This window comes from Bemisia tabaci, chromosome 7, assembly GCF_918797505.1.
Source record: "Bemisia tabaci chromosome 7, PGI_BMITA_v3".
Taxonomy (NCBI): domain Eukaryota; kingdom Metazoa; phylum Arthropoda; class Insecta; order Hemiptera; family Aleyrodidae; genus Bemisia; species Bemisia tabaci.
The window spans coordinates 8,420,810-8,442,312 of NC_092799.1; the positions used below are offsets into that span (position 1 = coordinate 8,420,810).

Here is a 21,503-nt window from a genome sequence, read left to right on the forward strand (position 1 = left end):
GAGATGTAAAACGCAATAAACATATTCAGACTCAATCAGGGAAGTAACCGATCTGGTAATTCGGGGCTGCACTCTCGCACTGTGGGAGGGCTGAGTTTTTTAAGCATTCGTGATTATTGATACGATCTTGTCGACTATCTACTGCCTGTTAAAAACTGAGGCGTGAAATTCGCTGCCGGAGTCTATACAGAGTGGTCCAGGGTTAAATTGCCAGACTGCAAGAGCCGAAACACCCCCAGACCCCCATCAAATTGAGATTTTGATTTTTTTTTTTTTTTTTTTTTTTTTTTTTTAGATAATGTATTAATTCAGGGCATAAAAGTACAGGCAAATACAAATTTTCATGAGATTTGGTTCAAAGCCGTTGCCAAAATTCAGGAAAAACGATTTACTGTCGAAATTTTGGGGGGCCGTAGCTCCGACTGGGGGCGGTACTTTTGGGAAAAAACTTTAGACTACAAAAAAGTCTTATTGTGATGCTAATAATGCAGTCCGACCGTTTCACTCTGGATCACCCTGTATACCGCCCAAAAACTCCGAGTGAAATGAATGCGAAGTGAATTTAGCACCATAAAAGCGTATGTCACTCTCCAAAAAGAGTAGATTCTACTCCGTAATAGTGTAAGTCACTCCATAAGAAGTAAACATTTCACTCCGCATTCATATCATTCGGGGTTTTTGGGCTATGGGGGTTATAGCTTCCGGCACATATTCTTATACTCCAATATTTTTAACGGCGTGAACGGGCTCAGCCAATATCACTGAATCTTTAAAAGTTTAATTTTGAAAGAATATAAAAAGGGGGGGGGGATCAACACCTATGAATTGAAGTGATCCGTATTAGTCAGGTATTATAGCAAAGGATGGACGTGATTTTGGGGATGAAACTGCCCTGACCGAATTTCACAGACGAGAGAGCAAGCGACAAACGAAGGAGCTAATTCAATGCTTGAATGAACATGGTCAATACGTCTGGGACTTCACTCTCCAATTCGCGATTTTGCTGTCCGTGCAGCCGTGCTATCATTAATCTGTGTCATTAGTAATTCGATTTATACATATTATCGGACAAAAACGTCTTTATAAAACTGTGTAAAATGGATGAAAATCCAAAACAGGAAATTGGCCTGGGCATGATGTTTAAAGTACACATTGTTTATGGATGTTTTATCGTAAAACTTCATGTCGAAATAACTTTCGAAGGCGGTAAAAAATTGTTAATTTTATATTACATATTTTGAAATTTGAGATATTATATGCATAATGCATATCAATGGTGAAACAAACAGACCACAGTATGCGACGTTGTAGACTTCCTGTCATTTAAAAACTCCCGTGTTTTTTCTTCTGTGCTTTGGAAATTCTATGATATTTCAGGAAATGACACTGATTTACTCTCGTTCAAATAAATAAATAAATAAATAAATAAAATGAGAGCGAAGATTTTTAAACTCCGCAAACGAGATACATAGTCTGGCAGTTTCTCCGTCAATATTTTAAAATTAAATTATTTTTAAAATTAAAATTAAAAATTGAATATGAAAATAAAGTTGCAATCTTGAAAATCTTGAAATTGTGAATATTGTGATATGCTTAAGACATATTTGGTCAATAATTGCCTATTTTAAAACTATCTTAAACAAAATGAGCCTCTTGTATCAGAAAGATATTCAATTTGCCATGCAATGAAAAATGACAATTCATTTCAATTTTATTGGAGCAGATCTCGGTAGTAGGAGCCCCTTCAAATAGTGGATAGGCAACATACACAACACTAACTTGACCACTAATCAACGGCCGACTGATCTCAGTTTCACCGAACCTCCCTGTGTTACTTTAACTTCTCAATGATTGGATTAGATTCGTACCAAATTAAGCACGTTAGCTCCTCATTAAAACTTTTAACGGCGCGATAAAGTTGATTCCTTCTGTACATCAAGAGCGATGAATTAAAAACCTGTTATGTCCATTCCCACGTTTTCAAACTGTGGATCTTTCTTCTCATTTTTCGTATGGGAATTATTGCATGAATGCAGTTGAATTTTCCTGTGGTTTTTACTTCTTCTGCAGCGATATTAACTACAATATTGATTAGCACGCGTCCAAGTGTCGTCGGAGAATATGCAAGAATAACACTCGCAAAACGCGGAAATGAAGCATTATGCACATTATATTTAGACCAAGACACATCGACGATGGAACTCCCAAACCACGTATCTCGTTTGCGGTGGTTAAAAATCTCCGCTTTCATTTTCTCTTACTGTGGGAGCGAATCAGCATCATTCCGTGAAGTTTTCACAGAATTTTCTTCGTACAGTGCAGAAAAATCACGGAAATTTTAAAAGATGAACATTGAGTGGTTTTCTTTTCAAAAAATAAAAAATGACTGGAGGTGCACAACGTCGCAAACCGGAATACGTGTTTTGGAAGTTTCACTGTCGATACTGACATACAAGTCACACATTATTATATTAATTTCCAATCAAAAATGGCAATGAACTCAGAAGTTCAAACCAGAGTTTCAAACCGGAATTATTTACAATGTGTCCAGGCATTTTACTGAAATCCTGACTTGCTTTTTTACCAACAACAAATTCATGAGGGTATAATACCTGCTCTGAAACTTTGGAACTTTAAAGACTCAACCAGTCTGTCGAGAACGGCAAAAAAATACGAGATTAACAATTTGCCAAGTGTACCTTTTTTCTTCTTTTTTTTTAGTCCCTCTTTTCCTTTATTATTTCCCTTCCTTTTTTCCCTCATTCTTCTTCGTTTTGACAAGAATGTGCTCCCTCCGCCCAAAATATTGGCTTGATTCAAATCTTTTGTGACGAGAACTCGTCGAAGAGTATACTTTGGCACACGCCTTGCATGTAAAACGCCTTATGCACTCTCGATTGTTGTCAAATCTTCTTTGATGAAAAATCGATTTTTGGTGAAAGCCGAGAAATCGATGAAAAAGTTCAAAACCACGCATCTTCGTTTGCGACTTTGCAGACTTTCTGTCATACTTTATGGTCTTCACAAAAAAATGGTCAACGTAATTTTCATCGAGAACTTACTTGATTTTTCTTCTCCACCGGCGTAGTATTTTTTAAAAATTTCAAGCTATTGTGATGGGAAGAAAGAGCGGTGCGTTGTTGGGCTTGTGTACGTTTGGAGATTGACGTCAGAGCTTTCGAGTTTCATTGACTACAGCAGCATCTACGCGGCTTGGCCTCTGATCTCGAATGCTCGACCTTCTCTCCGGAGTATAAAAGCTCAACAGCGTACTGTATCGAGAGAGTGCCCAGCCAACTGATTCAATTCCTAGCTCGATTGGTCAGCTGGTTCCCCATTTCTCCCTACGTACAAACGTGGGGCGATTTCCCTTGCTCAACGGGACTCTCGTAGAGCGTAGCCACCTACGGGCCATCGTGGGTCGCTTCCCCCCCTTCCCCAGCGTCGGAGAGCTTTTCTTGTATCTTCGCCCCGGAGAATAGTATGTGTAAACGTATATCATGAGATTCATCTTATTCACTCAGACCACTATACCTATTACCATGACATGGTGGAGGCCCTATTACCATGACACTATGAAGTTGACTTGTTTCTCCTCGAAAAATTAAAAAATAAGCGGAAATTTTGAAACATTGCAATGATAAAATGTGCTTTTGCACTTTCCGAAGCCGCAAACGGTTTTTGTGGCTTTCCATCCACACGTTTCAAGGTCATTTTCAGATACTTTACATTAAATCGCGTGTAGCATTCTCTGAATAAATTGGACGTATTTCTACCAAACAGACCTATGCGCAGGTTAGAAATATGGGGTGTGCTCGTCGAAGCTGCATAAGAAGCAATGTGGTCAGTGGGCGTGATTCCTTTTGAAGAATTTGAAAAGCAGGATTTTACATTCTGTCAAACGGAACTAAGCGCCAACTGAATGCGGGATTCATGAGCCGCGGGCATGGCACGGGAGGGTTGTGGACAGGGCTCATGAGTTTAAGACCGCGTTGCCAGGCGTCTGCGATTCCGTCGTCGCTGCTGACGTCACTGCCGCAGAATTATTCTCATTCACTCTTAATGCCAGAGAATGGGCCTGTTGCATGCAAAAGATACAGCCGCGCGAATAGACTTTTTAGAGGTTAAATGACACGAAAATTACGATGGTCACATTAAAAAAGTCTGAAATACACTCCTTACTGCGCAATTTACGTTGTTAGGAACGCGCTTTTTCAAATTTCCCGCGTCTGGGGGCAGTTTTCTAATCACCGGAAACGAGCAAACGGCGGGCTCGGTGATTTCCGGAAGATGCCGAGTCGTTGTTGTTGTTGTTATTTTTTCCTTCAGTTTGTTTACAAACCCAACGTGATCTCCTACAGTGGTCCATATACGCTTTATGCGGTAACCAAATCGATCAACTTTTAAATATCCAACGCAATCCTTCTACATTTCATTTCACGATGTCACGAGCTCCGATTTTTAGGTTATGTTGTCAGTTTTAGTTGACCGGAAATAGCCGCGAGTTGCCGTTAATTGTTTCCGTTAGAAAACTGCCCCCAGACGCGGGAAATTTGAAAAAACGCGTTCATAACAACACAAATTGCGCAGTAAGGAGTGTATTTCAGACTTTTTTAATGTGACCATCGTAATTTTCGTGTCATTTAACCTCTAAAAAGTCTATTCGCACGGCTGTATCTCTTGCATGCAACAGGCCCATTAACGAGCACACCATTTATTTCTCACCTCCACATAGGTCTGTTTGGTAGAAATACGTCCAATTGGAAGAAAAAAATTCCCAAATTTCTCAGAGCGTCCGTGTTTTATCAAAGAAAATTTTGCAACGCCCAGTGGCTTATACGGTATTCTTCCTTAAACAGTGCGGGTGAGGATTGGATGAGGGTATCAGGTGTGCAATGCGGATTCCTCGTCCACGGAGGCCATCAACTGGGTTAGAACACAAGTGCTCAGCGCTCTGTGCGCATGTCCTGGGCGAAGCAGGCAGGGAAGAGCTCATCTCATTCCCACCCAGCTTCAAAAGCTCCAGGATGGCATGCGTCGACTCTTGCAGCGACAAGCCCATGAAAGCTCCTCTGCTCATCGATTCGTGAAACTGAGGTGTCTTATCGACGGTGAAACTACCAAACCACGTATCTCGGTTTGCGACGTCGCAGACTTCCCGTCATACTTTATTTTTTAAATGAAAAACTACTTAACATCCAGTCTTGAAAATTTCTGTGATTTTTCCTCTTTGTTCGGAGAAAATTCCGTGAAAATTTCAAGGAATGATATTGATTTGGTCTACTTCAAAAAAATAAAATGTGAGCGGAGATTTTTAAACACCGCAAACGAGATACGTGGTTTGGTAGTTTCACCGTCGTTATGTGGTTTCCCTGAGCTTACCTGTTCACTTATTGACTGATCATTTATTCACTGTAGCCATTTCAGGCCCACCGAGGCACAATTGGACCACATTCTACAATTATGAACTACTATTTCTAGCTCTCATTAGAAATAACGTATGCATGTGCCATTTATTTTCCTATGCATATAAGTGGTTTCACGGATGAGTCAGGAATAGCGATTCTAAATTACAAAATGAAGTCTAATTTACAGAGTGTATGTCGCTGAACTTTGTTAGAAACGAAAAAATGATCCTGACATTATTGTGAAATTTGAAGGAATAATTTTTCCCGGTTTTGAAGAGATGGCCAATGTCGATTAATAGATCGTTTTCGATAGTGGTTCGATGTATCGTTCGGTCCAAAACAATAGAACATAACCTCAAACAAAACTTTCAGGACTTCAGTCGTAAAAGCGGAAAATGAGAAAATTCCTACCTATTGCACCTTGCGATGCCATCTAGTACTCATAAGAATCAAAAATTTATCAGAAAAACTCCAGTTCCTTAGATTACTCGATTGACTTTTGAGGCTATGTTTTCATGTTGAACCAATCGATATCGATACAATCTCACATATTTGATGTATCGAAAACGATCTATGGGCAGTTAAAAAGTTTCACAAGTGAATCAGGTAAGTTCAGGTAAACTACATCATTACCGTCCCTGTTGTATGGAAAAACTACTCACGAATATATGCTTTGGCTCAATCGCGGAGCAGGTAAGTAAAATGGAACACGCATACTCGTTACTTGGGGAAACTGAAACTATGTGCCGTATTCATAGGCATTCCTTAAACAATAAACATATCCTTTTCTTAAAAAACTCAATATGGTTTAGAAGATAATTAAGGGAGGTTTTAAAAAGGCTTTTACATAGCATCATAAAAGACTAATCTGTAACTAATATAAAATAAAATGAACCCTTGCAGGGTAATAAAACGGTTTGCTTCTACAAAAATTGAAAACACAAAAGTAAAAATTTTGCACGTTTTCGAAATTTTAAGGCAGCTACGCACTAACCATGATTTTAAAATTGTTCGATTTTTTTCAAAGGATTTTTAATTTTTCGCAGCGATAAGTCATTATCATTCTCCTCAATTCTCTATTTCCGAAGTTATTCTGTTGAATTTGGCCCAAAACGTGTTAAAATTCCCTAGAGAATATAGTAAGACCTATCATCACTGATTTCAAAAAGGTTGTATAATAGTATTGGGTGTACACTATTTTTCATGGAGGGCATTAGGCCAAAAATTTCAGTTGGATCTAATTGAGCTCTATTTTTTTAATATTTGAGTTTGCCTTGCTTCGTAAATAGTGTGAACCGATTGCAATTTTACCACCTCATTACATACAGTTTGGGCCACATTTTTAGTGTCCTTTCCTTATTTCTGATTTTATGGATCCTTTTTTTTTTTTAGATTCACAATTTTTCGTGTTCAAACTTGTAGCAATTCTTAAATAGTTAGTTTTCAAGATTCCACGTGTATTGTGTAACGGCGCAGCATTAATGTTTCTGTATCATTTTGTGAAGATTTCTCATCCTAAGTACGTGATTATTCAGCCTGACTCTATTCGACTTATTACACTTTTTCAAAAGTGTATCAAAGATTACGAGATTTATTTTCGTGGTGATTCATTGTATTACCTATCAGTGTGTAGGTGTGGTGAGAATTTCGCCCTCAATAATAATCAAACCCTCCTTTTAACTGGAACCCATTTCAGAAGTGGCTACTTTCGTTTATCTTCAACAACGGACTTAGTCATTTGTGATTTTACGTAAGATAGGTTAACACTTGAAACACGATCGAAATGGCTACTGAAATATTTAATGACAGTTCTGTTTAAATATGTTTGATTTGAGGCGCCTGCGGTTACGGTAAACCAGTGGAAATTCGTTTCAACTTGAGTATGAATCGTGAAACTCATCAACTTTGTAAAGCCATATTGTAAATTTTTTGAAACCGGTATGGGTGTACTTGTCTTGTGGTGTCTATGTCGCAGGCAAATAGTGAAATCAGGAGTTTTTTTCAAATGCCTAGGCAGACAGTAAAATTTTGACGGTTTACAAAATTTTGTAAATTCATGACGAAGAGCTCACGAGTTTTCAGTATTTTTGGAAGGATAACTCATGAAACTTACGAACTTTTTTTGTATCTTCCTCTTCAATTGCTTCTCATATTTTTAAATTATGAAATTCCGAAAATTCTGTAATTCATGACATGCTGAAAATTTCAAGATAAATGGCTGCTCAGAAGCTAAAAATTGTTTAAAATACTATTGTGTGATGCAAATATTTACTGAGAATTTTTTCTCACATGCGCAATGAATTATTATATTAATTATTTTATTTTATGTAAAATTAGGGAAATAATCAAAATTTTCAACCAAGTCGGAATATTTGACTATTTGCCTAGGCATTTAACATAATGCCTGATTTCACTGTTTGCCTGCGACATCTATTATAGCGGCGGTGAAACTGAAAACCACGAATCTCTTTTGCGGCGTTTCAAAATCCCTGCTCTAAGAGGCCGAGCAATCACTACTCCTTGAAATTTTTGCAGAATCCTCTTCGCACAGAGAAAGACATCTAGGAAAGTTTAGGTATCAGAAATGACGATGAGTTTCTTGGCATTTAAAGAATGAAGCATGTCATGAATTTTTGCGTCGACGTACAACGGGATTCGCTTTTTTGCAGTTTCACCATCTATATTTTTTCGATTCGTTAATGAGATTTTTTTTCCAAGTAGAAAGTCCTTTTTTAGTCATTCTTGTCGTCACACAACGAAACGAGTCAATAGGAGATGGAGAGGTCCGACAAAATCTGAAAACTTTGAACAGTGTCGTGGCGTGTTTTGCGATATATCGATCGATCCGCCATTCGAACCTATGGAAAAGGATCGATTGACAGGGTGTTTGCAACGAACACCTTAATAATCGATTCTTCAACATAGCTTCAAATGGATAAACATCGATAATCGAGCATTCACGCCACGCCACTGACTTTGAAAGCTTACATTTTCCAAAATATGAGACAAAAAAGTTTGAATGTGATTCCGTTGGTTTTTCCGTGAAATTACCTTTCAGTCACACCCCTTAAAATTGAATTTGCAACAGTATATACATCAAAATTTGAACTTTTAGTCAAAAAGTTCATGTCCGAACTTTTTTATTGTCTCGTTCCACCGTGCAGTGTCCCTGACGTCATTCTTTCGAAGTTCTTATTGAATAATTCTATCCAAAAAATAAAATAACTTATGTCTCAATGATTTTATTAAAGACAAAATCCCTCATCTATGATGTAGGTCTAGAATAGTCTGTAACATACATCGTGAACAACGCAATGATGAAACAGCCAGCCTTTTTTTGAGACCCAAACATATTTTTAATCCAAATGCTTTCTGAGAAGTTGAAATTTTCTGGCGATAGTGCTTACATAGTATGCTTGGCTGCCCATTTTGTCCAAGACCATAAAATTAAAGTTAATCGCTCAATTTTCATTGTACGATCTCTTGATTCCACAATGAAAATAATGTGATTGATTAGTGAAAAAAATTAGTTGGTCAGTACTTTGAGCTGGTGGTAGACAGAAACTTACAATTAGCGACACAATTTTGATCTGATGTATATTTCAAGGATGTATAACATGAGACAGCTCGATAGTTTAAAAATTCTCAGTATTGTCTTTTGCCTCCCGTCTTCCAAATAAATTCCCCCTCGAATCATCGAACTCAACCAAAACTACCTTACAGCACATATAATCGCGAGAAATAGCACGGAAGAGGACGTCCAGTAATTTTTGAGTGAGCCAGTATTTGACATTTTCCTCTTTTCTAGAAACTATTGTTAAGCTGACAAGTGCGAATCATGGCCGTCATTTTTCTTCCATTGCTGGCGTTAGTGCATCAATGCATTGGCTCCGAAAATGTTGACGCGCTTTTAAAGAAGCGCCCGTCTTGGTCGGTAAGTACCTAAGCGCTTTTAAGATTTATTTATTTTATCTAATATTTAAATTGACGTTAAGGACGTCGAAGTTTACTTTGGTGTTTAGTAGCCGTCAACACTTCAAATTATCGATGTTACTATTTGCAACGAAATTAAAGGAGTACATTTACCACTTAAGAGGACGCAGATTAAACCACTCGGCCCAAGAAAAGAAAATACATTTTGTCGTTTCTCATACTGCCGTGCTAAGGAAAAACGCCGTACTCACATTCAAGAGTTGCCAAATCTACCTACGTAAAATGTTCATTTTTGAGGAGAGTTATGAATATTTCCTCCTGAACATTTCAGATAATTTAGATCTGATATGCGAACTAAATTCTCTGAAAAATTCGGAGACATATTTCCCTGAAATTTCATATTTTGTTAAAGGAAACTTGGCAACGTCTGAAGATTCATACGACGTTTTTCCTTTGCACAGTAGCGTTGAAGAAGGAACTTTCTATCCTAACTTAATAAAATTGACTCGCGAAATTCAAATTTTACAAGTTTATAACAATGGAATTTCTGTTCGAAATTTCACTGATTTTTGCGTATAATCAGAAGAGGAATCGGTGAAATTTTCAATTAAAATTTTTGAAAATGTTCCTCGTAGAACATAATTTGCAACGTTGAAAAGTGGTTACGTGCTCTCTTGCTCTCTTATGAACTACATCGATCCTACCCATTGTGTCTTAGCGATGGTGAAACTCCCAAACCATGTAATTCGGTTTGCGACATTTTAGACTTCCTGACTCAAAGTAGTTCTCCAATTAAAAAAGGAAGTATAACAGGAAGTCTGCAACGTCGTAAACCGAGATACATGGTTTGAGAGTTTCATTATCGATATCGTAACTCAAACCAAGTTACAGTGTTTCTAAGGAGGAATGACGATTTTAGTTCAAATAACCAAGTCGACTCGCGCTGATTTTGGCATTTCCCAATACTGTGATTCTCAGTACCTCCAAAATGTGAGCATTAAATAAAACAATCACCGCTCCCGTAAGTGTTAATTTTTGGTGCTGGTAGTGTTTTCACCGTGTTAAGCAGGAAGGAACCAAGCCACATCAGCTAATCCCTTTCTTTTTTTACAAGAAAACGGTTGTGCGGATTTTTGTGCAAATTTCAGTGCATTTTCTGCATAATACGAGGCAAATTCCTCAAATTTTCAAAGGAATTTGCACAAACGTTCTCTTGTAAAAAATTAAATTGCTGAGTCAAATTTGGCAACAGTTGATGTGGCTTTGTTCCTTTTTGCTGAAAGTGGTCCATTTTCGAATGGTCTGTTGTGTTGTGTAATACTCAAAATTTCCCGCTAAGCTAAAGTTGCGAATGCCATTTCAGTTCGAGGTGGAGAGTATTGAATCCTCGATCAAAAATGCTCTGCACAAGCACAAGTTAGCAGGACATGATTTTGAACTAACGGAGGAAATGTTGAGAAGCGATTTGAAAAGGAGTTTAGCCCCCGGTGCTACTCACATCCCGAGGAAGGTTGGTGATCCCAAATGGCAACAGGATCCGAGGAATGTCCCTTCTACCTTCGACGCAAGAGAGCATTGGAAGGCGTGCGCTGATATAATCGGGCATGTTGAGGACGAAGGCCCTTGCAACACAGATGTGGTAAGTGTGGATGGAAGTATACCCAGACCTTTTGAGAAGTATATCGATCTCGAAGTGCGAAACCATGCATCTCCGTTTGCGAGGCTGTGGACTTCCTGCCGTTCTTTCTTTTTTCTTTGGAAAACCAGTCAACGAAATGTCTTGAAAAATTTCCTAAATTTTCTTTTCTGCTAGCCGAATCTATACTATAAGATCCGAGACCTCGTAAATTTGCATAAATGGTAACGCTTAGTTCCAACGTTCTACCGGGCCGATTGTCATGATTTTTATGTCATGATTATAGATAGGCAATTGTCTCTAGATGAGCCCCCTACGTTCAAATTTTGTAAATATGACGCTGGTTTTTTTTTTATTACGTGGTAAAGTTGCGAATTCTCCCAATTCAACAATGTAAATGTTTATTTTTGTCGCAGTTCGTTTGAGGATTCTACTGGGCTTTTTGCCATGACATTTGCGGTCATTGACAGGTGATTGTTCCTAGATGAGCCCGCTGTAATCAGATTTTGGAAATAGTTCCCAGGATTTTTTATATAGAATAGATCAGGGAGCTTAGAAAGGGGGGCGAAATTTGTTTCCAGCAATGAAAAATGGCGGGAATTTCAAATTTAGCTGAAAATTGAACAAAACGCGATTAAGCAGAGGCAGATGAGAGAATCTTATGATCGCCGCCGCCCGCGGCGCACTATGGTACAACATTCAAGAATAGGAAGGAATAAGTCGGATAATAACTGAAGGATCACGATAAAGTTTCGTAATTGATGTTTTTTGAAGTCGCTTATTTCGAATTTCATATCAAATTGCCTACATTTTGACGCCCTGACATAGAAATTGTAGACAAGTTTATGGCACGCTGCGGCTCAGCGCGGCGCGGCGCGTGCTGCCAGCTCGGAACGCGCACTGACGCCTACAAACCTAAGGGGATACTTCAAGCATTGCGGAATGCGTCAATCACGCCTACAAACCTAAGGGGATACTTCAGGCATTGCGCGATGCGTCAATGACGCCTACAAACCTAAGGGGATACTTCAAGCATTACGCAATGCGTCAATGACGCCTACAAACCTAAGGCGATACCTCAAGCATTGCGCAATGCGTGAAGTAGCCCTTTAGGTTTGTAGGCGTCGTTGCGCGTTCCGCGCTGGCATCATACCGCGCCGCGCCGCCACGACTCTGCAGGCGGGCGGGTGAAAAACTATTTCTTGCGGGGAGATCTCCCCGGCGGAGAAACTCGTGTGTCGTTTAATTATTTTTTTCAACTTTTTTTTTTTCATTTTTTGTTCCAATTCTTGACTTTTCAAACTACACACAGGTCGTGTGCGACCACGAGCGACCACGGAGCATAGCCTCCTAGTATTCAAGTACAGTTTCAAGCGATGGAGTTGACTCTTCGAAAACATAAAATAAGAGCGGAAATATTTAAGCATAGCAATGGAGATACATGGTTTCGCACTTTGGTTATCGATATTGGCCACAAGGAGAAAACTATGTAGTGCTGAGCACTAACTGTTCAGATCAAATGGAGTCAGCTGATATGGCAGTACTGCTGAGACCTCGAGTCTGTAGGGCTGGACCCTAAAGTTGTAGGGCTCAGTGCTACTGCCGTACTAGCTGGCTCCATTTGATCTAAGCAGTTAGTGCTCAGCACTATATCGTTTTTTCTGTGCGGTATTGCCGAATCACACCGTAGGACTCTTGCGCGTTGGATGAGGACGGAGGAGCGTTGAGCAGCCCATGATATGCACAATACGTAGGATGAAAAACAAATCTAAAATTCTAGAAACAATACTAGATAAATCCAAAACGTTCTGGGAATTCATTTTACCTCCTTCATAGCCTTGTTCCCCGCATAGCAGTTTTATGTTTCACCTTTTTGTACTTACAAATAGGGCTGCATTAGAAATTAGAAGGAGGTGAGCCGAAAAACAAAGGAGAGAAAACATTAAGAAAAGAAGAAAAAGACTAAGAGGACTTGGAAGAAGATGAAGTAATAGTAGAAGCAGAATGAGTTTATTTTAACGATGTGCCTTAACATTGGAGGCCATTTCCTCTCTGGAAAAATTGAAAGAAAAGTGTAAAGAGGGGGTGAAAATGTGAAAGGTAGGAGTAAAAATCAAGAACATGACTACTATGAACGAAAAATGAGTCGCATACTAAACTCAAACTTTCAAAATACGTTGATATTTACAAAAAAGGACAAATTTGTTTCGGGAGCCTCACTGCTCCCATCCTCAGCAGGTGGGAGCAGTTAGGCTCCCAAAAAATTTTTTGAAAGTTTGAGTTTATCATGCGACTCATTTCTCGCTCATCTTAATTTTCAAAGTGTGTAATCTAGTGTAAAAGTTAAACATGACTACTATATGGACCGCGTTAAGCAGAAAGGAACCAAGCTACACCAGTTATTGCCAAATTGCATTGGGCAACTTAATTTTTTACATGAAAACGGTTGTGAGGATTTTCGTGAAAATTTCAGTGAATTTCCTGCATAGTACGAAGCGAATTCCTTAAAATTTTCAATGGAGTCCACACAAACGTGCTCTTGTAAAATATTAAATTGCCCGGTTAAATTTGGCAATAGCTGATGTGGCTTAGTTCCGTTCTGTTTAACGCGGTCCATTTGAAGATACTGTGTGTTCGTTTAAACAAGTGGACCAATTTTCTGTTTCTCGCTGTTCCATGACGCAGCCAGCTGTCGTTGCATCTGTGATGTCAGACCGTTATTGTATTTACTCCAACGGTACCTTCAAGGACAGGCTATCCCAAGAAGTGATGATGGGCTGTGGTGCACTGTGCACCGGTTGGCCAATGTCTTACTACGCCTGGGAGTATGCTTTAAATCATGGGCTTCCCACTGGCGGACCGCATGGATCAAATAAGGTTTGAGTCTCGTTATGAGTGAAATTATGCGAAATCTATATTAGCAACGGAAAAAAGTGAAGTTGATTTAACGTTCTGTATGTAAAAATACTGTGCGAGAACTTATAAAATGCTGAATTATTACGAACATATTTTGAGCAACCGCAACCTTTATCAAATTTCAGAAATGAGAGACACGTCTACGCGCATTGATGACGGTGCAGAGATACAACTATTCGTGCTTGATGGATGTCCGTGTGGCATCCACAAAACTGAAGGCGCAATGGCGCGAGGCGTAAACTCGTAATGTTTCGCTCTGCGTTGCTAATGAACTGCCGCATGGATTCGGTCCATTCTGGAACACCCCTAATTATTACGTTCTTTTTTTAAACGCAATTCCTTACAGATCATGTTTGGACTCACCAAAAAAAAACAAAAAAAATGAAGTTGATTTAAAATTCTAGATGTGGAAAAAAAGTGTACGAGAAAATATAAAGTGCTGAATTACCCGGAACAGCATGTTACTTTAGCAATGTCATGATGTAAAACTATCTGCTGTGGCGGGTAATTAAGCATTTTATATTTTCTCGCACACATGTTCTACATTTAGAATTTTAAATCAACTTCACTTTTTTTTCGGCGAGTCCAAAAATGATCAGTAAGGAATTGCGTTTAAAAAAAAAAACGTAATAATTAGGGGTGTTCCAGAATGGGCCGAATCTAAGCGACATCTCATTGGCAATGCAGAGCGAAACATCGCGAGTTTACGCCTCGCGCCATCGCGCCTTCAGTTTTGCGGATGCAACACGGACATCCATCAAGCACGAATAGTTGTTTCTCTGCACCGTCATCAATGCGCGTAGACGCGTCTCTCGTTTCTGAGGAATAATAAAGGTTGAGGTTGCTCAAAATAATGTTGTAGACTCAGCGTAAGATATGTAGGGGTAGTCCTAAAAAAAGTAAAAGAAATCCTTGACACGACACAAGTTTCGCAAAAATACGGATTTCTAGACCTGTTAATGTGTATTTCTTGTTCAAAATGATTATTGATTTTTACAAGTACCCAACATTTATAAGCTCAGAACGAATAATTATACTAAAAGAAGTTCCGATTAGTCCTCTCCAAACACCAAAAATAAAATATAAAACACCAATATCTTTGTGGTTAGTCGGTGGTTGTGGTATCTTACGCTGAGTCTAATTCACCCGACTTTTTCCTTTGGGTTTGTAACAGGCGAGGGAGGGGGGGGGGGTTAAGAAAGCGTCAGTATGCCACCAAAAAAGGTGAACATTTCAACAACAATAGAAGTATTTTCTGCCTTCAAAAACATCGTATTGAATCAGTGAGAACGAAAACACACCATCTCGAAAAAATGAACATAATCAAAGACACATGCAAAACTGCACAGTAGTCGAAGCAGTTAGAAGAAGAAAAAGATTTTTGGTGCCGAAAGACAAAGTACTTAAGAGCGCACTTTAAAGGTCCAAGTTGAAACAGATGCGTTAACTTCACTTACCTCCATGGAAACTGACTCTCTTCAATGAAAATTGAGCATTTTTGAGTTACCGAGTTGGTGTGTTTTCGGTGTTTTTGTTCTCACTGATTCAATTAACATGCGCAATACTTCAAAAACTATCAAAATCAATTTATATGAATATGGGTCAAGTTGACTCGACTTGCGGGTCTCATCAGTTAAAAAAGTCTTGGGTATTTAACGATTCATTCCATTCGTTTATTTCCTTCGTAATAATTACAATGCGCACAAATTGGAAGATATTCATTCTATGTTCATCTTCATTCTATATGCTTTCGTTTCAGGGCTGTGCACCTTACTCCTACGCTGGATGCAATCATACTGGATACTATGACTTGACAGGTTCCGCACAGAAAATGAAAAGTTGCCAAGTTCCATTTGATCTGGAGTGTCCCACGGAATGCACTAACAAGCACTACAAAACACCTCTTGACAAGGATTTGAGAAATTGTACGTAAAAAATAAAAAAGAGCAAATTTAAAACCATCTATACTATAAGCTCCGCAAGACCTCCTAAATTTGCGTATCTGGTAACGCTTTGTTCCAGCGTTCTACCGGGCCGATTTTCATGATTTTTGCGACTATCGACGGGCGAGTATCTTTAGATGAGCCCGTTTTACTTAGATTTTGAAAATATGGCCCAGGTTTCTTTATATTAAGTGGTAAAGTTGCAAATTCTCCCTTTAAACAATGTATTTTTTTTTATTTTTTTGTCATAGTTTGTTTGAGCGTTCTACTGAGCCGATTTCCATGATTCTTGCAACTATCGACAGATGATAGTCTTTAGATGAGCCCACTTTAATCAGAATTTGAAAATAGGACTCAGGTTTTTTAATATTTGAGGAGACCAGAAAGCTTAGAAAGGAGTCAAGATTTTAAATTCCCGCCAATGAAAAATGGCGGGAATTTCAAATTTAGGTAATTGAAGTAATAAGCGGGAAATGTTGAATCTTGGTCTGATTTTAGTAGGGTGAGGTAAACAAATTGAAGGTATGCTCCTTTGGCTACAGACTGTATCCAAGAGCGACGAAATGCTTTGTTCCATTTGCTTCGTTTCGTTTCAGTCTTTTTTGGTCGTTCTTTTGTCGAAGCGAGCCTACGAGAGCGCGAAGCTCCCTCTGGAGGTTGGGCTGCGTAGCGACCAGTAGCCTCCTAGTTGATAATAAAGATTCAGAGCAATTTTTAAGAGTTTTGAAGATGCAAGACAGATAAATGGATCACTAAACAAGGTGTAAATTCAAGCATTATGATGTAATGTTTCCCAATCAAAACACGTAGGGCACGATTTGTACCACGCTAATCATTGAAAGTAACAGACTCCTAACCAAGATGTTAACGTTTTTCGATGCGTACATTTTGACTTCCTGCTCATTAAAATAAAAATAATCTACTCGAGTTCAATGGATCGCATTCGATAGTGACTCAATGTATCGTTTGGTTCAAAACATTAGAACATAATTTCAAACAAAAATTGTTGGATTCAAGTTGGAAAAGCTAAAAATGAGAAAATTCCTGACAATTTTACTTTCCATCGCCATTCAGTACTCAAAAGGATACACAAAATCACAAAAGACCCATTCCCTCAGATTTCTAAATTGACTTTATGTGTTTACATGTTGAACCAATCGATATCGATACAATCTCACCTGTCCGATGTATCGAATACGATTTTTTGCATACCCTGACAGTTTTGGAATATGAAATTATGACAATGCCTGAAAATCGGCGCTTTTGCTAGCTATTGAGCGTTGTGCTGAGGGGAACACAGAGTGAAGGAAAACACTGCTAAAATTAATAATTCCTTACTTGATTGAAGTTACTTAATTGAACTTACTAAAATTAATTAATTTATTTAACTTCAAAGGTTACTGCTTAAAACTCAAGTTAACAATTCCTTACACTGAAAAAAAAAATATTGCTGAAATTGCCGTGCACGCGGGTATTTCATGGCATGGTGTTGCTAAAAAACGAACGTGCAAACCATGCAGGTAAAATCGCTACACTTTCAGCTAACTTACACACACGCGTGTAGGTGATTTTGCTCTCTGAAAAGCTACGCCTGTTACCTTTTTAGCTATTCTTCAGTAAATTTCGCTATTTTTCCGTAAATTCCGCTATTTCAGCTTACCTATTGAGCTATTTTTATTGTTCGCAAAGTACCAATACCAAAAAATGCAGTTACACTTCCAAGCAACTCGATGCAAGATTAACTGCATGAAGGCGCGCAGATGTAGCAATTCGTGCTAGTCGTTCACTTGATTCAACACCGTGCACGGATAAGAGAGCTTTACGAAGTGAAGCAAATTTTGCTCCACCCTAAATCGGTGAATTAGCAATCCTTTTTTTTCAGTGTATCTAATATTACTTTCCAGTAATCTTACTTTGTTACGACTTGTCTTAATTTATGTAAGAATGACGGGCAATTTGTACATAGTTTATATCTTATTTAACTAAAAAACTTTATTTTAATTTACTTCTAAATTCTTTTTTTAAACTTTCTTCATTAAGTTATTCCATCAAATTAATTTAAATATAATCCACTCATAGTCATACCCAACCCGTTTTAGTGCGCGGATTGATTCAAGTAGACTCTAGTTTCTTTCGTCAGCGAGATTCAAATTTCTCATTACCCGTGCTAAAAAAAAGGGTGAAATTTTGAAGAAAATATATACGTTCTCAAAAATTTGGTCGTGACTTCGTTTCGTTAAAACGCCAGTATCATTGTAAACATGCACAACAGAGTCTACGAGCGCACATTTACTCTCAATCTAAGAATAGTACTGTGGGATACATGAATAGATCATTTTCTTGCTTTTGAAGTAACGTTAACTGATCTGTTGTTTTTTTGTTGTTTTTTTTTTTTTTTATTTCTTACAGTGACGTGTTTTTACTTCACATCGAACGATGAGTTTACAATGCGGAATGAGATTATGACTTTCGGCCCAATCATGTCAAGCGTACACTTCTACAATGATTTCCTGGAGAAACCTAAAGGTAGGTGTCTGTAAGCAACTATTTATGTTTATATATAACTATTTGGTTATGTTCTCTGCGTAACGCTCTGTAGAGAAGGGGTCTGAGCCTATGTGTCACGGATGCATTACGGGAGCAGAGAAAGAGAGAGAGAGGGGGGGAGAGAGGGAGGGAGAGGGGGGAGAGGGGAACGCGTTACGTTACGCTCGGAGCTGTGTTTTGTTACATATTTTATTGAATTAATGGTTTTTATTTACTTTATCACAATTCAAGAACCGCTTTATTTAAACCTATATGATTTTGAATTTATCTTTTATTTCAATACTCTCCTTTTTTCTTTGAATTTTATCATTAAAAATGTTCGGATCGCTTAAATGGAGAACAACCAGTGTTGCCATTTTGCAAGAATTGCTACTGTATAGACCGCTGTTACGGGTGCGTTACAAGTGGGGAACGAGGTAAGAAAATCCTTTAACTAGCGTTATGTGTGTATGATGAACGACCCTTTTTTTCAAATCATCGTGTGGCTCATACCGCATTCGAAACCGTTGTCAACTTACACACAACTGGACTAAATTTTGCAATTTGGAACTTTAATTTTTGGCTCAGCTTCGAAACAACGTATGTACCGTTAGTTTCCCTAGGCATATAAGTGCTTTTATGGATGAGCCAGAAATTACGGTTCCTAATTGCGAAATGTCACCCAACTCGTCGTCCGTGAGAAATGCCAGAATATTTCAGAATTTTGCAAAAATAATTTAACTGTTGAATTTGTCTTGTATTTTGTGCAGGAATTTTCCAAAGGAAGGAGAACAGAAAATTCTTGCATGGACTCAAGTTTTTCAAGATTATCGGCTGGGGCGTGGAGGACGGCAAGAAGTATTGGCTCTGCATGCATACGTGGGACACGTGGGGTGACAAAGTTTTTAAATTTCCGCGAGGAGAAAATTATGACTTCATCGAATGGAGGCCGAGCGCTGGACTTTTCGACAACATGGACTGAGGGAAAACGCAACATTTGGATTACATTTTGCAATAAGGAAGGAACCCCTAGTTCTTCCCCATTTTAGAAACAACATACGTGCCATTGGTTTCCCTATGCAGATATGTGCTTTTATGGGAGAGCCAGAGATAGTGGTTCTTTATTGCAAAGTGTAACCAATTTGATTTAGCTGTCTTTTGAATGGACCACTAGACAGGGTACAAATTCAAGCAATCCGATACATGATTCTTCACCAGAATTTCATGTAGAACACGATTCGCACAACGAAAATTACTGAAACCAACTCCTAACAAAGATATTAACGTTTTTATTTCACATTAGTTACGAGGAATTTGAACTGCCCGCTCACAAGAAACTCATAGCTCTTCGCGAGTCAAATCGCGCACTACAACGATTTCAGCAAGCTTCTCAATCGAGCAATGTTTATTTCCCACCATGTGCTGTTCAAACTATTAGCAATATGCTACAGCTGAGCCAAAGCGTCAAGATTGAGGTTGCCAGATTTTTACATCGCAGAGACTATCATGATAATGTTTAGCGCGCGATGTGAATCTCGTAGAGCATTGAGTATTAATGAGCGGGTGGTTTGAACTCACGCATCAGGAATCACTAAATATCTTTGTAAAGAATTGATTTCGGTAATTTTTGTTATGCACATCGTGTTTTTCGTGAAATTTTGGTTAAGAAACTTGTATCAGAATGCTGAAGTTCGTACCTTGTCCTTGTCTAGTGCTCCATTAGGATGGACCAAATATTCATCGTTTGTGACTTTCAGGGAAATTGACCATTTGGACAACATTTTGCAATTAGCAACTGCAATTTCCGGCTCTGTTTAAAAACAACGATTGTATCATTAGTTTACCAATACACATGAGTGTTTTTACGGACGAGCCAAAAATTGTGGTTCCTAGTCGCAAAATGTAGTCTATTTCACTTTTGTGACTTGCACGTGCCGCAGGCAATTAGCAATCGCCACTACGTAGCAAGCCACGTTAGGAACTACAATTTCTGGATCATCCGAAAAAATACCCGTGTGCATAAGGGAAACAAATGACACATACGTTCTTTCCAAGCTGAGCCAAAAATTTAATTCCTAATCGTGAAATGAAGTCCACTTGTTGTTTCGAAACAATCGTAATGATTCGCATCGGCATTAGAGGGTTGGATTAATGATGCTCTTGAAACGCACAATCGTGGCCTCAAGCGCCTTCATGTTGCAGCGATACTCTACGCTTTGTTGCAGAGTTAGTTTAGTTGCCTATCTGATCCAAACCCACCTGAAGTCACGGATTTCAATACACACTACACTCAAATAAGTATTCTTCCTGCAGTCATGCATTTATCGATAAAGAAAAAGTTCAATTCAATTTCAAGACAAAATAATCAGTATACTGTAATATCTTGTTCTTTATTGTTGCTGAATTGCATGTTTTTTTTTTTTTTTTTATTTATGAAGATTGTGCACATTTTTGAACTTTGCTTATTGATATTAAGAGAGGGAAGAAATTACGCACTATTCGCACAGATAGGTACTTTTCCTTTTCTTAAAAATATTCAGCAATGAATACCGCCAATTACTTACCTAGTATGTTAACCAATTTTACTGACTGAAAAATTAACGATTCAGGATTTCCGACAGTTACTCGCGAATAAGAAAAAAGTTGATTGAATTTTATGGAAAATAAATGTGATTCAAATCATTGGATGGACAAACTTTATTTTGCATCTCCCTCTCTCTCCTTTTTTCTTGTCCTGCTGCACACCATACATGATATACGACTTGAGCCAAAGAATTTAAACTATTGTAACTATACGTCTCCTCTAGATTAAGTTTTTAGCGCTGAGAACTGCACGACAAGCTTTTAAAAAGTGTGCAATATATTTCACGATTCTTAAAATGTTTTGAATCATTCCTTTTATTAGGTATAGGTAGGTATAGCTGTGAATAGTTGTAGTTGTTAAATAGTGACTTAATTAACACGCAAATAACTTCCATCAGTTTTCTTGAAATTCTGATTTATATTACAATTTTTTAGTATATGAAACTATACATTTAAGAACCAATGCGATGGAGTCAAGCAATATGGCCTATGAAGTGAAAAAATAAAAATAAAATGATACGAAATGACAGGCAAAGAACACCCATGAATTCCAAAACT

General features: G+C 38.3%; 2 protein-coding genes across 5 annotated transcripts in view; one reads left to right on the forward strand and one right to left on the reverse strand.

Annotated features, from left to right (window-relative positions):
- Positions 1 to 21,503, reverse strand: part of LOC109032724 (cathepsin B-like cysteine proteinase 6) — a 361,957-nt gene that overhangs the window by 309,199 nt on the left and 31,255 nt on the right. The window lies entirely within an intron of this gene.
- Positions 7,142 to 21,044, forward strand: LOC109032723 (cathepsin B-like cysteine proteinase 4). 4 transcript variants are annotated; one of them, XM_019044997.2, is made up of 7 exons: positions 7,142 to 7,288; positions 9,217 to 9,342; positions 10,705 to 10,980; positions 13,663 to 13,854; positions 15,653 to 15,818; positions 18,246 to 18,362; positions 19,133 to 21,044. In XM_019044997.2, the coding sequence occupies exons 2-7, from the start codon at positions 9,247 to 9,249 to the stop codon at positions 19,342 to 19,344; spliced, it is 1,059 nt and encodes a 352-aa protein (XP_018900542.2). In that variant the 5' UTR covers positions 7,142 to 7,288; positions 9,217 to 9,246; the 3' UTR covers positions 19,345 to 21,044. The 4 variants fall into 4 exon arrangements, with proteins under 4 accessions (XP_018900542.2, XP_018900540.2, XP_018900541.2 ...); XM_019044995.2 differs by having other exon boundaries at positions 7,150 to 7,328; XM_019044996.2 differs by having other exon boundaries at positions 7,150 to 7,315.